This window comes from Sabethes cyaneus, chromosome 2, assembly GCF_943734655.1.
Source record: "Sabethes cyaneus chromosome 2, idSabCyanKW18_F2, whole genome shotgun sequence".
NCBI lineage: Eukaryota > Metazoa > Arthropoda > Insecta > Diptera > Culicidae > Sabethes > Sabethes cyaneus.
In genome coordinates this window covers 149611049-149629263 of record NC_071354.1, presented here as the reverse complement: position 1 = coordinate 149629263, position 18215 = coordinate 149611049, and the positions used below count along the sequence as shown (strand labels likewise).

Sequence of the window (18215 nt, the reverse complement as noted above, 5' to 3'; positions counted from 1 at the left end):
TTTGTAATCTATCTATGTAATGCAGATATAGAGAGTTTGCATTCGGCAACGCTGCATTTTTGTTTATAGCAACCACCTGGGAAACCACGTGTAGTTTGACAGATAACTGCTTTTTAATTGCACAATCGTGCAGTTAGCGGACGTGCAATTAAAAGACGGTGCGATTAGAGGACGTGCAATTTGCGCACGAGTGCTGTAAGGGTACCGCCAGAGTGCAAGCGACATGTGACGCGACGTGACATTTCTTGCTGCAGTTATACGCGCAGCCCTTTTTCGCCCGAAGCAGGACTGTGCATTTAGCACCCCATCGACATCTCCATATCGACCTGCAGTAAACGTCAGCGACAGCATGTCCGGGGCTCAAAATTTGACAGCGGGCCCAAATCAGAGTGCTGGCAGTTGAGTGAAACGCAGTGCTGAATTGCTATCTCATTTTCGCACACACGAGATGTTGGCGGCGAGAACATGGTTGTCTGCCAGGGGCTTGGCATTTAGCAACATGAGAGCGAAGTCGTGTCGCGTCGCTGTTGCGTTTACTCTGTACGGGGCCTAACAGTAAAAAATATTGGCAACACTGACTGTAGTAGTTGTGTTGCAAATTAAACTCGCCAGGATTTCGAAACGAAATGAAAACAATCGATCAAATAGCGACTGCGACGCCATTTTTGGCTCGTCATCATCATTGAAAAACGAATAATCGACAAACAGTTGCCAGTCACCGCAGCAAACTTTAGTCGGCAGCCGTGTGTTCGTGAACGGATTTGTTTTTGCTAGTACTGCTTCAAACTGTTGTATTTTGTGCATAATTTGCGATAGTAGAAGGTGCCGAAAATTTGTTGTAAGCTGAACATCTGCTGTTGATTTATGAATGTAAGCTAAATCTTGCTAAATTGCCTATTTCACTTTCCCGTTAGGCGGGTTTTCCTGTGTTTGTCATATGGAAGCATTTTGCAATTTTTACAGCAGATGTTCAACTAACACTATCGTACAGCATCCAAAAGGCAGTGTTCCTAGTTTTAATAATCAGTATAGTTGTGAACGTCAAGGAATTCCCGGTAAGAATTGTTTGGTCAAGCGTCGTTCGACAGACACTAGCGAACCTCTTGCTTGCGTTTGCTCGTTTAATGTCGCCCAAACAATTCTAACTGGTTTAATTTATATATTTTTTCTTTAAAAAATTAATACACATGCTCATCAATGCCGTTTTCTTTAATTTGGAATATGGGTGATTTAAATCATGGTAGAATATTTTGCTTGGCTTCCGTTATACTCTGATTTGTTCTATAATTTAGCCTTTAGTTTCCAAAAGGTCGCATAATCCATGCACAAAAGTTGATTATGCGACCTTTAGAAAACTAAAGCCAGAATTTTGAACTATCAAACAAATGTAGAATAATCAAAATCAATAACATTCGTTAATTGTTTTTTAGTTTTCTCAATTATTAAATTATTTTAATTAATTAAATAATATTGCTTTGCAATGATCATCAATGATTACGAAATAAAAACATTTTTAAGCAATTTCTTAAAATATAAGTAACACTAATAAAATAAAATAATATAAATAATAGTAACACTGGCAACCCTTGTCCTATTTTCAGCTGTGTGCGCTGCGGTCGTTTCTTCTCGGCAAACATCGACATAATCATCAGCATCGTCATTGAACAGCAGCAGTAAAAATCGTCCATCTTTGAATCGCCGCCTGCTGCTAGCTCTCGATCGTCTATTCGCGTTCACATTCGCATTCGTGTCTCGTGTGCTGTGAAGTGCTGAAGAAGGATTCTCTTCATTTCAAAGTGAAAGCGGATATTACCCGAGTGTGTGTGCAAAGGAAGCAAAGTGGCAGAGGGAAAAAATCCGTTCGTTTCCCGTTTATCCACGGTTAATGGTCAGAGTTTGTGCAAAGTCACCCAGTTTCGGTAGTCAGAGAAAAAGTTATTGAAAGTGTCCTAGTGTAAAGTGCTGAGGAGCAGCTCAAATTGTCACCAAAAATGAGCTGCCCGATGCCCGAGATTGGTTCCTGCATTTCGCTGATTTCGAAAGCCGATATCCGTTATGAGGGCCTCCTGTTTACGGTGGATCCGGACCGTTGCACCATCGCTCTAGCCAGAGGTAAGCTCCTGTTCGGAAATGCTTTCTATCATGTCGCCTCACCAACGGGAAGCAGCCATTGTTTGACAGCTTCTTTTTTGTCGTTCGACTTTTTTCACATGCATTTCTTTTTGTCTAAATCATCGTACAATAATCTAACCTTAATTTCAATTCCTCCTCTCAATACCGAGAAGTTTTTTAGATTTTGTTAGTTGCTTGCCCCGTCAAATAGTGTTTAATTGAATTTTATTCATAAAATTTAAGTTCTGGGTTGATTTGCGATGATTTCTTTTTTCCTACGGCCAGGAATTTTACTCGCAACTTGGTAGTTGAAGGTTGGGGGAGTTTCATTTATCTGCCACACTAACACCACGTTGCGTTGAATGCTTGCATGTGTATCGTTAAAATTTTAGCTTCGAATTTCTGTTTATTTCATTTTTATCAACTGATATTCTTTTGTGCATAGCTTGCAAAAAAAAAATAATGCTCTAAAATTCAACGCAGATCTGTCGTTTGGATTAGTTTCTTTAGCATTCTAAAGCTTGTTTTCGTTTCATGTTCATTGCACGTTTTTTAACATATTTTTGTCATGGTCTTTTCCTTTTGTTGGAGACCAATCAGTGGTCCAATCACTACGACTGGTTCTTTGATCTATTGTGATCTATTAATATGTAACCTACATCAATTTTGTTTCAAAATATTGCGAAATATCGTTTCAAAAATTCATGAAGTAATTATGTCTAGAATTAAACTTTAGGTTAAGCGCAATAGGTATAGGATTCAAAAAAAAATATTACCGCTTTTTATAATATTTATGAACATGTTACACAATTGAATTGCGTAGCTTTGTTTTTTTTGTGTCATGAAAGAAATATGCTGTATTTCGATTTGGTGTATTCAGCCTCATTCGATATACTATACCACGCGGTATTTAAATCCATATGTTTAGGAATTAGACAATCTTAAATAAACAGTATACGTATTGTGCCTTGCAGCAATTTGATGAGTCTTACGCAAATTCACATTTTAATAATAATTATCCTTGAATTATCCTGTACTTACCGAATACATTGAAAATATGTTTGTGAAGCAGAGAGGGGTACAGTGGGGAGGCAATGAAAAACTGGTGGTTCAAATTGCTAAACTGCAAACGTGTGAGGGATACGCAGGAATAATCTCGCATAAGTTTCACGTGGGAATCTAAAAAGGTGGAATCCTCGCAACATGACATAAAATTAGTTGTTTTATTGTAATGAACCACCACGCACACATATAAAGATTTTTTGACATTAGCTGTGGCCCTCGCTGAAGCAGTAAGAATAATATCAACAACATCAAGTTCCAGACTTCCGGATCCTCCCCTTCACTTTTTTCTCCTCTCTGAACCCTTCACTTACGAGCCCCAGAGCCACAGTTAATGCCATTCTCGTTTAGTGACGAAACCGCAAAATACTTTATTGCATTTTATCGCATTTTGATTTAACAGTGTGTGTAATCGAGTCTTTCATACAGGAAATGCTGAGCACTTCTATTATACATATAGTTCACGTCGCACCAAGCGGCAAAGGACTCGAATTGATATTTAAGAAAGTGACAGTAGCAGCTGAGTGGGTCATCTGCATACGAGAGTCGTGGGTCCTTAAAGGTCGAATTAACATCGTTGAAATAAAGCAGAGAAATCAGAGGGCCTAGGTGGCTTCCTTGTGATACATATTTGACGAAGTTAGATAGCTATCGATAATCTCTATCGACAACTACCAACTCCAACCATGAAGCCATGTTGATCAGCACTTAGATATTGCTTGCAGTGATCACCAGCTCAAATAACTTCGACATCACTTGCACTCAGTGATGTGATGCCTCGATAGTTGTTTACATCTCGTTTACTTCCTTTTTGTGGACAGGGAATATATGTGCAATGCAAATTGTCAATACGGTGGGAAAATCCCACTGGAGACGAGCATTTAAATAAACGTAACAATACGGTGTCATCAAGCAGATTTACGTGTCTCTTCAATAATACGGAAGGCAAAACAGCGACAATCAAGGATTGAAGGACGACTTGTACATGGTTACGGCCTCTCGACATTGATATTAATGGCACCTAGCGTTTAACCGAAGACCCCATTATTAACAAGACTGGCCTCTCTGTTATTTTTCCATATAAACGTCTTACGTCAGCATCAGCGACCCTTCTAGTTGCGAAGGTGGAAAATTTTGCATGAGTGCTAGTAAGCTCACCGAAATTCTGTTTTGGTGTTTGTTCGACTATGACGGCAAGGCGGTATGAATACTAGCATTCACTCACACAGATGCATCCAGGGACCACCTTGGCCAGCAGAGCGAGCTACCATCAGTGTCTCCCGAATATTGGCAGAGCTGTCAGTCTTCTTGTTATGGGGTCTTCGGTTTAACCTAGCACCTAGCGGATGCTGTTGGCTGCTAGGGCAACACGGTCCGCGCTCAATATCTTATTGGTGGAAACACCTGAGGAGTAGCAGCAACTTCTCCGTTGCATTCCATTGATGACGGAAACCCGGACTCTACGTTGCTCGTTTACGTAGTTCCTGAAAGACTCAATTGCGTCAATGAGATCGTTGTCACGAACACGATCAGGTAGGATGTATAAAGAGCCAAACAGACGGCTGCGTCAACTCATCCGTCAGCGTCGATTTGACAGTAAACTCATGGAAAAACTCCAAACCTGCTCTACGCAGTTCCATCTTCCATTAGTCATTCTCAATGGCTCTCGCGTCTAATCCGAACGGCTATCAGAACACCTCCGCCGGTAGATTTGTGGCCGGTAGATTAGGGTTTCGATCACAACGGAAAACTTCGTAATCGGGTATGAGTTGAGCCACGTTTCGCATATGACAATGACACGTCATAACAGTGATCCGATTCTACTAGTCGCTAGTCTTCAATATCTGAACGCAATGTGTCGGATGAATGCTGTCCATTAGCAACGCTGGAGGAACCCCCGCCATCGTCGTTGAGCTGCGTTATCCTCACGTTAGTAGAAGGCCTCACCGAGGCGGAGCTATCTTCGCTGAGATTAACGTTGTTCGCAGTGCTGTGAATTGGATCGACATCAGGTAGCTAATGAGCTAATTCTTGAGCGTACTTACCTGAGGAGGAAAGTTGGAAAATTCCTGATCAACAGCGAGCCACAGTTCCGGGACGACATAGCTGAATACTGGAGGAACACGGCAGGACTGGGTTGAAGGAATTAGGAGCTTCCAAAATGCAGTTCAATGAGCGTCCCGGAGATGAACAAGGGTGACACAGGCAGTGAAACGGGTGATGAGCATCAATGAAATTAAACGCAAAACCTACGTTGATCTGTTGTGGGTTTGAATACCGTCGTCGCAGGAACTATTATTGCGAACGGAGAGACTTTAAAAAAACGAAGATGTACTATCATGCTGGCACTTACCCAAGGAAGCAAGTTGGAAACCATCATCACCGACACCGACCACTGGAACGAAACGGTTCTGGTGGCAGTAAGTAGTTGTATGATCGAAGTGAAAGCGGCGCTCGACTGTGACGGGTGGGCTTAGGGTTGCCATCATGCTATCTACAGCGCGTTCCGTTGCTGAAGATGAGCGCAACTGTTGCAGAGCCGTTCCTGTCGCAAGAGTGGCTAGGACCAATGCAGTATCCTGAGGGCTGGTCGGAGGCATCCATAGTTCTGAGAACACGGCATAGGTACGTGGGAGAAATAAAATAAGCGTAACTGTACTTGCCGAGAAGAGTATGCTGGAAGCCTTGTTCTCCGTGCACACACCAAGGACCGGGATGACTGATTTACTAGGGATGACTGATCTGCTAGGGCAAAACGGTCAACGCTCAATATCTCCTTGGTGAAAACACTTCCAATCCTCTCACTTTTCCAAGAAGTAGGCCGAAGATGGCATATATCCTGAGGAGCGGCAGCAACTTCCCCGTTGTATTCCATTGATGACGGGAGCTCGGATTCTTTGCGTTGCTCGTTTACGTACTTCCAGAAACATTTCGACTGATACTTCAGTCTTCGTTGAATACTGCGTCGATACCACCAAAAGCATTAGCGACTGACTCGTCTGTGTAAATTATTGATTCTCGCATAATAGAGTTTCAGCTAAAGCGTGCGATACTTCGTGAATGCTGCTCTTTTATATGACTTCAGCTTGCGTAGCTCATTCGTGTGCCAAACGAGATTCAACGTCGTCAGAATCAATTATGTTGGTCCAGTCAATACTGGACAACAAATCATTGATGTTTCGTTGATCAGCTTTCCGGAAGTTATAGAAGACAGCAGCTGGAAATTAATCGGAATCCCGAAGGAGATTATCTTCAATACAGACGATCAGAGAAGGATGATGTGGAAGTGGAACTATCTTTATAAACGGGTATGGAGCCGCTAAAATGACAATGGGGCTTTGCCCTGTGAGCTCACGAATCAGAGGTCCTTGGAAGCGTTATTCTCGTTGACCACCTGGTTAACTTGAAACTGTTTCTTTGTGTCTGTTGAAACACAATCACAAATTTTCGTGTCGCATCTTTTATTTTAAGCATGAAAACCGTTTTTGAGATCGCAAACATTCATTTGAAAACATTTGACATTTGATAATTAGGTAATTAATTCATCTATTGAATAGAAATTAAACTAACTTCTGATCTAACTAACTGAAACGGGACAATCACTTCAAATACGCTCGGCACTTGGTTTTGTAGAGAGCAACTTTCTTAGCAAATTATGGGCAACAGCAAGTTGAAAGGGAAGTCCGTCATAGACACTTACGCTTTAATTAGATTAATTAATTTCATAGCATTTCTAATGTCTGATTATATTTTTTTTTCTTTCTTTCTAGTGAAATCCTACGGCACGGAAGATCGCGAAACGCAATTCCCGATTGCACCGCAGAATCAATGCTATGATTACATCTTATTCCGCGGGTCGGACATCAAGGACATCCGCGTCATCAACAACAACCCGGTACCGAATGATCCGGCCATCATGCAGATGCATTTGCCACCGCAGCAACAGCTGCCGCCGATGCAGAACAAGCTTGGTCAGCCGGGTTTCCAGCCGCAGCCCGGTTTCATGATGCCTCAGATGGGCCCGGGACCGATGAGTGGACCTCCACCCGGTCACCAGCCACTGGGACAGCCGTACAGTTCCTTCGGTGGAATCAATAATCTCGGAGGTATGCTATCGAACGAATTGGTTAATAAAAGTCCATTTCCTCCCGGTGGACCGGTTAGTCAAATGCAGCCCCAACCGCAGCAGCAGCAGGCGCAACAGCAACAGCAGGGTCCACCGCCGACTGGCGGTGGTAGTGCGGTTGTCACCGGTGGTGGATCTGCCAAAGCTCCCGGGGCCGAATTAGCAAACCTGTTGAGTGCAGATCCACCATTGCAACAGCCAACACCCCCCGGCCCGATTGGGTCGAGTCACGTGGTATCCAATGCGTCGTCAGTGGCTATTGGCGCTGAGCTCAAAGATCAAGGTGGGGAAACGAGCAATCGAAGGCCTACGCATCATCTTTCCTCGATTGTCCTTAATAGTTTGTTGGGTTGATTTCTCTCCATTCCTACTATTCACGCATATTTTCCTTGCTTCGTAATTATTCTAGAATTCATTTTAGTTCACTATATCTAGCTTAACGAATTGAATTGTAGTAGGTATACAGTGTCTGCATCGTACAGAACTATCGGCAAAAGTTGGCAAATTTCTGCGCAGAGTATGTTTTCAGGAGTAAAGGAGGCTTTATTGTCGAGCTTTTACAAAAGTCATGCAGTCGTCATCGGTCTTTGAAATAATTTTCTCCCGTAAAAATCCCAAGTAACGCATTTAAAGTTTAAAGAAGAGTTGTAAACTATGGTTTTATCATCCAATACATAGTTTGTTGCATACTTCACGTTTCTTGAGAATATTGCTTATTGCAATATTGCAATAAAACACCTTGCATTTGCTATTAATTTTGACGTTTTTCAATGTACAACAGTTCCGGATTGTCTTTGGGTTTGACTAAAAAAAGTTTGTTTTATATAATGTATTATATTGTTTGTATTTTTGCAATATAAAGTAATAGAACTGGCGTTAATGACAGCAGAGTAATAATTTAAAGATTTTGTTTCACATTTGGTGCGGCTTGTTTCAATGAAATTTGTCAACTTTTTGGTTGATGCTTAAAAAAGTTATCATAAGTGTAATACATGTTTGAAGACATTTCGATGCCCTCGGAAATGCATGCAAAATTATGGTATACATCGGTTCGGTGGATAGGTAGAATTTTTGTTAAAACGAAAGTCATCAGCAAGTAGTCAAGTTGAAATGCATGTACATATAGGTTAAAACTATATGCCATATACCTAGTTTGATTGTCCACATGGTGCTACTTGTCATTACAACTTGCTCATCATTGTATCATCGTATATCAATGCATTTGTAATAACTGAATAATCTATGATTGGATGGGTCCAGCAGGTTTTTGAAACTGTTTTGTTTATTATATTTTCACCGAGATAGCGACTCATCCCATCCTACGATTTTTTCGTATATATATACATCATTTATGATCAAAGATTCGTTTTTCGGATCTTCTTGCTCATTTGCTGTAAATGGTATCAATTTTTTAGTCCTAATTTTTTGCTTTGCTGCCTGCTTGCTACTCATAACGTACTGTATTTGAGTTAAAATCTATTGGCTACTCGTTTCGAAAAGCGTATCTTTATATGACTATGCATGGATGATGATGTCAGCATCCGTTTTAGATTTGATTGGAGCCGGAGCAAATACTAGTGGATCGCGTTCAACTACGCCGAGTAATTTACTGGCTCGCAAGAGCCCAACAGTAGACATGGGTGTCCAAACAAACCAACAGCAGCAGCAGCAGACCCAGAGTGGTTCACAACAAACTAATAATCGAGATACAAATCGCAGCGGTGGTGATGGTGGAAATATGGACCGTACCAACAACCAACGCAATCGAAACAACAACCAGCGCAATAACAATATGCAACGGGAAAGACGTGACTCGACGAAGAATGATGGTGGACAGATGAAGGATGGTTTCAATAAGGTGGAATATATCTCATTTTCCTTTCTGTGCAGTTGATAATTCTTTTTGTATTTTGCAGCAGAACATGCAAAGACAAGGAAACCAGAACAACCAGAATCGTGGTTGGAACAACCGTGGCAATAATCAGAACCAGAGCAATAACATGCGTGGACGTCCCCGTGGCCGTGGAGGTATCCCACAGGTAACGAGAAATATTTTGTTCTGTTTTAGTTTGTTGTTTTTATTTGTTATTCACGAAATTTCCCGTTACTGTCCAAAAACGTCAAAGGCTGCCGTTCGAAACATCTTAGTAGTATTAGAAAGTCTTACTCCTTATTGAGTTTCTCTTCTTTCTTATGTTGCGTTTTTAGTTTATTTTAGTTTTATCCAAATTTTCGACATCCATGTTTATGTATTATTTTATTTATTTTTACTGAAAAATATTTAAGATTAAGGATATATATAATTAAGATAAAAGGTGTTCACTCTTCGAATGATTAAGACAGATTGGTTTTTGATTAAATTTAATTTCTTAAATCATTGATACATTAGTCGAGATGCCTGTTATAACTAGTCGCTAGAATGTTTATTTGCTGTTATAGTTCTATTCAATGAATATTGCGATCAAGTCGTTTTTGTTTGAATAATTGCAAGCAGCTCTACAATAACTCACTAAACGAAGTCTTTCGTTTTTCTTTTCTCTATCCTTCACTTGCATTTTTCTATGTCTGGTTACCCTTTTGCATCGATACTACTACCATTGGATGAACTGTACAAAAATAACTGTAATATCATTTCCTAATGGACATATTTTTTCCGCAATTCATTCTAAATCATCCCATCTGTTTAAAAACTTCTGGCGTTGGTCTCGAAATTAAATTCAATCAAAAGGGCACCAACAACAATCGTCGAAAGAGTGCTACCTCCACTAGCGATAACAATAATAAGAAGCCAACCAATAATGGCCACGTTAATAACAAGAAGCCTAATAATAATCAAAAACAACAGGGACTCAACCGTGCTAAGAATCTACTTAAGTTCGAGAACGACTACGACTTCGAGCAGGCCAACAACAAGTTCGAGGAGCTCCGTTCCCAGCTGTCTAAACTCAAGGTGGGCGATGAAGTGAAACCAGAGCAGGTATCTTTATTGTTTTCTTTACTTTTTATTTGCGATATGAAAATTAAATCGGAAATATTTTCCGGTTTTCATCAAACTCTAATACTGTATTGCTACATTGAACGAATAACGAGATTTGTTATCATAAGTTATAACGTCCAATACCTCCGCATCATTCAGTGAGCCTAGTTTCGTTTGCTTTTTGGTAATATTGCTCTTAACTGTGTTACTAACTCGTGAAGAAAGTCTTCCTTAAATGACCTCACGTGGGCGGATTGAAAGAGTAAGCAAACCACTATCTATCATTAGGCTCCACTTCCAAATTCTTGCTTATTCGTTTCAATCGTCGATAATAACCTATAACAATAGGTGATGCATTGTTTTCCTAATTCGTACTAATTATAAAATTTCGCTTTCGAAACTAAACGCAACAGTTAAACAGCGACACCATTGACAAGAAAGATGACTCGGGCAACGAAACCGGTGCCGGTGAACACGAGCAGGAAGAGGACGAAGTTGTGTGCTACGACAAGGCCAAGTCATTCTTCGACACCATCTCGTGCGAAGCGATCGAACGTGCTAAGGGTAAACAGCAGCGCACGGATTGGCGACAGGAGCGCAAGCTAAATACCGAGACTTTTGGCGTGGGATCAACCAGGCGCGGAGGGTGAGTAACGATGATTGTAGCTTTGGAAAAGAATAATTGTTACTTTTTTATTTGACATCAACTTTGAATCAATCTCAAAAATCAGAATATTTTAATATCTTACCGACGTTTCGACTATATTTTACTGGCCTTTTTCAAGGATTGACACAAAATATATTCGAACGAATATGAAATCTGTTTTAGAATACACTGGCCGTTTAAAAGCCGGTTAAAAATTTAATATTAAGTTTAACAGTCGAGAAAATGTATCATAAATTACTAAACGGACCAAAAATATGGAGATCTCGAAGAGTTGGAAGAGTAGTAAGTTTCCTTCCACAGCACGGGGTACTTTCCAGTCCGCAATATGGATTCAGAGAGGGATCCAGCACATGGACGGCAGCATGTAAACTGGTAGATGAGATCTACGATGCCATGGGATCGCGAAAAGTAGAAAGAGTGCTGTTTCTTGACGTTTTATCAAAACTCCGCTCCGAATCAAGTTGTCTAGGAGATAAAACAGGATCTAACAACTCTGAAGGATACTTATATCTGAGAATGTTTTGTCTTTAAACCTGTCTAAGATGAAATATATGTTGTTCCACTCTTCTCATCTTAAAATATCACTCGGACCTACTTGTAAACTCAGATTAACAAAGATTTTAATATCAAATATTTTGGGCTCACTTGAGATGCAAACCTGAAACGGTGCGAGCATATTAATATTCTGCATCGTGAGTTAAGCTCTACATGCGGTATAATTTGGAGAATGTCGAAATACCTACCAATGAAAGAGCATAAAACTTTCTATTACGCGTTTGTTCATTCCAAATTGGAATACGTTATGTCCATTTCTCGCATAACATGTGAAAAGGGCTTATGTGCAAATGTGACATTCTCTTCATGTCTTCTCTCTTACGCTTATCACGGCGATATAAATTAGTTTTCCCAAGCATAATCCGTCATAACTTATTTCGCTTAACTCAATCGTATGCCGCCTTAAAGTCTATGAAGGTAAGTCTACAACGAATTTATTTATCGATGATCTTTTGCAAGGTTAACATTTGGTTCGTTGTGTAACGTCCCTATCGAAGACCGAACTACCATGCGCAACGATTTCCTGTTACGGCCTCAGTCTACGAAGAGAGAATTTTGGCTATCGAGTTATCCGCTAATTCCCCTAACAGTAATAGTAACCAGTTTGCCTGCAGTTCCTCCTCGACCCACGTATTCAATACGACCTTTTGGATTGTACAATACAGCTGCTTTCGAATGTCTGTCGTGCAATGTAGGCTCTCGTTTGTAGTAGAGTTGAGGCTTTCGAAAGAAACCATATGCATTTGCATACCTTTATGACGGGATTATCTACGTATGGCCGAAACACGATTGGTCGAATGTCATATGATGGTAGGAGTTCAACGAAACACGCCCGGCAATTCGGATTTAGTCAACCGGAGGCTCAGCTGAATATTTTTTCTTGTATTTTATACTATAAATTATATTTCAAAAAGAAAAAAATCCTTTTTAATGAAATACCTAAATCAATTTATGAACGTATTCTTGCTTGACCAAATTTCGAAAAAATTCTAAAAAAAGAATTTCTGAAAAAGATCGCCCGTTAGCCTGGTCTAACAAGCCAGTCGTCGTATGTTCGAATGTCGGCTGTGTGGTGCAGCTAGACTCAGTAGGATCGTTGCACTAGCCCCGTAGTGATACTCTAATAACCGGCTGCAAAGTCTGTCGATAAAGAAGGGTCAATTAAAGACGGCTCAAGACTTTGCTGATTCAAAAACTAGCAATTAATTTTGATTCCTATAAGTCTAAATTCTTTAAGTGAACTTTTCTCAAAAACATTTCCCAAGTAGGATTTTTATAATAATGATTCGACCGTTTTTTTTTTAAATTTGCAAGCCTTTATATACTTACTTACAAGTGTTTGAATAATCAAATTTCACAAATGTTAACACTAGTTCGTAGTACTAACAGTAATTCTTCGTTGCAAATTTATAGCTACAACAGGCGCGGCGGATACTATAACCGTGGTCCGAATCACTATCGCGGTAACAACCAATACCGTAATAATTACCGAGGACGTAGCGGTAATCGCAACAATCAACCCAACGGTCTTCCTCATAATAATGGCGGTAGTCGCAACACTGGCAACAGCAACAGTAACAACCAACAGACACAGCCTCAGCAACCCCAGCAACCGCGTCTGCAATCACCTCAAGCGCAGCAACCGGCTGCCATCGAAGTTGGAGCAGGTAATGGTTTCCATCATGGAACATAGAAATTAGCAGATATTGATTATATCTTTTATTTTACAGGCAAATAATGCTATACAACACCTGATGATATACAGTTAGTTTTAAAAAGCTGACCAGAGTTCCGTTAAGCTTATCACCAAATAAAAATAACGAAAGAAACAAAACATCAGATAGTAAATAGCATGTTCCTGTTGCAAATAATAAAAAGAGCAAAGTCTGCTAACCGAGCTGTAAGGATTAGCACGAAATTTAACATCGATAAACCTGCCGACGGTCACCTGTTGTTTAGCTGAGTGCCAGCGTTAACCCACCGTAAACTTTCCTTCGTTGAATCGATTGGTCCGCAGAGATGGCGTACCGAATTGTTACCCCGCTTATGTCTGACATACAAATCATTTGATAAAGTCTAGACAACAAGAATCATTACTTTCATCCCAGCAAAGTGCAGATAGTGATAGAGAGAATGATTGTACTGAGTACATCCCTCGATGGTTTCTGTTTATGGACTCGATAATCTCTAAAAAACGAGGACAACGATAACCGTATGTCCCCAAAACAAATCGAGGCGTAAAAAGAGATCGAGGAGGAAGTACAGTTCGAAAAAAAGGAAGACAACACGGAATGGAATCGCTTATCTTTCCCTTTGATTCAACGCATCGATGATTGAGATATTACGTACGCACACACACACATACGTTCTTGGAAGGCATGGGCAGATGTTAATTTTTCTGTTGCTGGTAACAGAAAAAGGTGCAAATTGATAGAGACTTTGTATGGCACACGAAACCGTACCACGTGTAACAGTAGGGGATTTGCAGGGATTTTATTTAATTTGCTCGTGTGATTACTTCAAAAAAGTACTGCGCTAAGCGTAGGGTAAAAATTTAGTCGTCTATGGCAGATTTTTAAACTAAATTGGTAAAAAAGGAAACGGAAGATGATCAACATTAAACTAGGTGTAATATAACGGAACCAAACGCAGGATTAACGGAATCAACATTTTGTATTTCATGTAGTTCAACGTAGGTGAACGATCAACCCTCTTGTGGGAAATTGAATATTCATTAAGATATAATTGATGAAAACGGAAGCAAGTTTACAATGAAGTTCTACTCCTCTCATCGGAAGAGGAAACAAAAGTGCGAGTGAAAATGGGTGAGTAATGGACCGAAATAATTTGGAGTTTCAAGCTGAAGATTAGAGAAGCGATAGTATGTTAGTTGGAATGAAGAGAAGCTGCGATAATGAAAATCGGGAGATGAAATAGACAAATTCAGCGGGAAGCTAGCCGAAACATCAGAATGTCACTGTATGTTAGCAATTTGTTCAGTAAGTTATTTGGATTGAAATGGTTATTCATTTGTTTGAAGAAGTTGAAAATGTTTTTTTTTCGTTATCGTTCAATATTCAGATTATTATTTTTCCTCTTTCAATTTCTTCAAATTTTACTACTTTTAACATAACCGTGCATGTATTTTTTGGAAAGCAAAAAATTTTCTTTTTTCTAACTTAATTTGTTAGCTTCGAGCTAGTGGCAGTGACAAAATTCTCGGCAGTTTCCCGCGACCAAAGCAACAACTTATTGAAAGTTATATCAGCAGGTATACCCGTAATCTCTCATTACATTTCGCAGGTTTGTAATATCGAAGAAAATAAAAAACAAAACCTATGTAATAATTATGATTATGATAATAATATTGAATAATTATAAATATTATATTTAGTAGAAAAACAGGAATAAGTTATTTCACACAAGCTTCAGACATTGAGCTATGTAGAGGAGAACCAAAAGTCGGAATTCAAATCAATCTACAACCAATCACATAAAACTGTCCTTTGCATAGACTCCTTCTACGTGAACCTAGGGGAAAACAATAGACAAACCTTTAAAGTAACTATTAGTTTGTATGTCTGGTTGGTAAGAGGTGTAATTATTGAATTTTACGCCACAAAAATGCGTATCGCAAAAAAGGAATGTAGGTACTAAAAGAAGGCTAAAACTCCTGGATCGCCATAAGCGCTCCTAACTGCCGACATCGGTGATATTCCAGGATGATTCAATGAAATAATGGGAATGTTATAAAGCTAAGGATCCAGTCATTGGAAGAAGAAGGCAAATCTGTAAGCGGATAAAGCGGATGTTTTTTCTGATTTAGAGAAATACATTAAAACGCAGATACCTATTAACTAAATGTATAAGAATGTTTACAAGGACGGTGAATGAAACATTTTTACTAGAATTCGCCAAATGTGACGATGTTTGGAATGCATACCTACTAACAAAGAGATATCGAGAGATGAGCGCGAGAGAGAAAACGTGTTATGAAAGCAAGAAACGTACACGAAATACCGTTCTCCACCTAGCTATGATTATAACTGGTCAGATCACAATCTATTATGAACAAGTAAAATTGGTTTGGAAGATCAAGTTTTTTATTTATTCATTTATTGAAATATAACGGCTTTTATTTACGTTTAGTTTGAAATTATAATACTCGAAGAGTTTGTCTAAAATAGCAGTCCCTAATACTTTTTAGTATACTGCAAATTCCAAGCCAGCACAATCAACGGAAATCAAAAATTTGATACGAAGCTGTTCATTAGAAGAAAGTGATTTTATCGATTTTGTTTGATTGCCATTTAAAAACATCATTTCAAAAGTGGATTTGTGAACAGATTGGCGTATCTTTTCAGCAGGTGCGTCGAAAACAAAACAAAAAACTCAATAAAAGTCATCGGTAAATTTAAAATCCACTGCAAAACTACCATATCATTTATTTGATTGAATGTAAACCAACCAAATGTGTTAAATTTAATTTCAGCTGAAAATTTTTATACAGGGAAGTGCACAAACTACGTAACCCCACCATGCTAACCTTATCCGCTCGTGTATACAACAGATTAGCGCACTCCACTCCTTTAGTAAACCATAAAACAAAATTCAATAAGGCTGCTCATTTGGTAGCATGTCAGACAAAGCACGAGCGTGTTGGTTCAACAACTTTGGCTTAGACATGTTTATTTTAGCTGACCATGAGAGTATAATTATAAATGAAGGATTGGCCTGTCGATGAGTTACGCAGTTTGTAAACAATCCCTACGGATATCGCACGTGACCTGTTATTTGAAAGAACCGGAACTGAAAATATACTAAACGGAGATGACATTCCTAGATGTCCTAATACATAAAACAGCTAAAATATTAGAGCGGAGAACATAAAATAAAATAGAAAGTAACTCGGTCCAATGTTTGCAGAAAGTGAAGCATATGTAGCTGTAATTTTAAACAAACAAAACAAAAAAATATAGCAAAGGCTTAGATAGCCTTATTACATATGTAAAAGTAAAAGGAAACAAATTATTGTCGCTTTTTGTCTGACGGAATGAATGCGTAAATTATGGTAACAGACGCAATTAGGGAGAAACTGTTGGACATGCAATGAATTTTTCGGTAGTTATGTACTGCTAAATTTGGCCATATACTTATCAGTCCTACTTCTTACTGCAAAATTTTTGAGGTGGTTATTTTTTTATTTTTCCATGAACTATTTTAATTATTGATTTCTAGTTTCATCTTTTGCAGGTATGTAGTGTTATAAATATTTTTTCTTGAATTTTTGCAATAAGTACATACTTTCAATGTAGTAATATTTGTATTGGTTTCACTAGCAACAATGAAGGCAATTTCTCTCAAATTTGCTAATAGTATAGTCAATAACTTTTTATGTCACCAGGAAACTCGTATAAACCGTTTTTACTTTCAAGAATCTATTAGTTTGAAAAATAACCGGACTAAACCCTACTATTTGAAAGCATTATTTTTCTTATATAAACATTTGTGAGAAAGGCATCTATAAAGTTGGCTGCAACGAAAATTCCTATTTCCTCCGATAATTTATCTACTAGGAAACTGTAACAAATAACAAACGTTTTGATAGAGAATATTTGGTTCAGTCAGAGCTCCACAAAAGTCTATTTTTCGCAAAACTAGGACATGGAAATCTAAAACAGTTTGTGTACGAAACAGAAGATATCAAACATGTGGTCGAAAAAAAAAGAAATATTCAGGCAAAAAACAAAACTGCGGAGTTAAAAAATGCACGTAAACTCTACGAAAGCCAAAACCTTTTTTCTGTATTATCCTACAACAATCCGAACGTGACTCGTACATCATTCAAGACGTCCGCTCAGAGAATTTAATTGGTTTAATTACTGTCCGGGAAAGTACAGAGGCATCCAGTTTTCCGTAAAAAAAACAAAAATTTTGAAAATTTAATTTTTCTTAGATATACCGTGAACGCAGGTAATTCCGATCATGCGGTCATACAATTCGATCATCCGATTTGCGGACTATGGACCAGCTAAATCAGGTTGACGCCGTTTATACTAATCTGAAAGCAGCATTTGACCGAGTCGATCATGGTATTCTTCTAGGTAAGCTTGAAAAACTTGGAGCTTCTGCAACTTTTGTAACATTACTTGCCTCGTATGTAAAAAACCGCAAAATGGCTGTGAAATGAGGTGCATGTTTATCTGACTGGTTCGGAAATTGTTCTGGAGTACCTCAGGGTAGCACTCTAGGACCTTTACTGTTTTCGCTATTTATAAATGACTTATCCCGACTGCTACCACCTCGCACACGTTAATTTTATGCTGACGACGTGGCAATGCATTGCATACCTGTTTGTGTACATCCATACTTTGATTTACACACACTAGTATGTATTATTCGTCAATTGTAAAAGAACTACCGTTTCAAAAATATTAATTTCTATGCCTAAACGCATTTCAAGGTCAAGACAAAAACACGAGGTTGGTCTATTGCTGGTACTGTCTCTTGACTTTTGGCACAGTTGCCAGTCTTCTTGATGGATGTTTTTGCTAAAATTTACACGACCATTCGTGCACAAATGGAATGCCTGAAACTGCAAGAGCTGATCATCATGTTTGCGGAGTAATGTGATTGTAACTACCATAAGGTCGCCATTCACCGCTCAGCTCCATTTACCGCTCATTTCAAACAAAAAATGCTTATATCTTTTTAAT

General features: G+C 39.0%; 1 protein-coding gene across 10 annotated transcripts; it reads left to right on the top strand.

Annotated features, from left to right (window-relative positions):
* Nucleotides 1–714: 714 nt before the first annotated feature.
* Nucleotides 715–17284, top strand: LOC128734310 (uncharacterized). Of its 10 annotated transcripts, none has more exons than XM_053828437.1 (10): nucleotides 740–870; nucleotides 967–1055; nucleotides 1653–2112; nucleotides 6945–7280; nucleotides 8851–9158; nucleotides 9217–9339; nucleotides 10146–10277; nucleotides 10691–10923; nucleotides 12913–13166; nucleotides 13230–17284. In XM_053828437.1, the coding sequence occupies exons 3-10, from the start codon at nucleotides 1992–1994 to the stop codon at nucleotides 13235–13237; spliced, it is 1515 nt and encodes a 504-aa protein (XP_053684412.1). In that variant the 5' UTR covers nucleotides 740–870; nucleotides 967–1055; nucleotides 1653–1991; the 3' UTR covers nucleotides 13238–17284. The 10 variants fall into 10 exon arrangements, with proteins under 10 accessions (XP_053684408.1, XP_053684413.1, XP_053684412.1 ...); XM_053828436.1 differs by having other exon boundaries at nucleotides 1602–2112; XM_053828435.1 differs by having other exon boundaries at nucleotides 741–870; nucleotides 964–1055.
* Nucleotides 17285–18215: the final 931 nt, after the last annotated feature.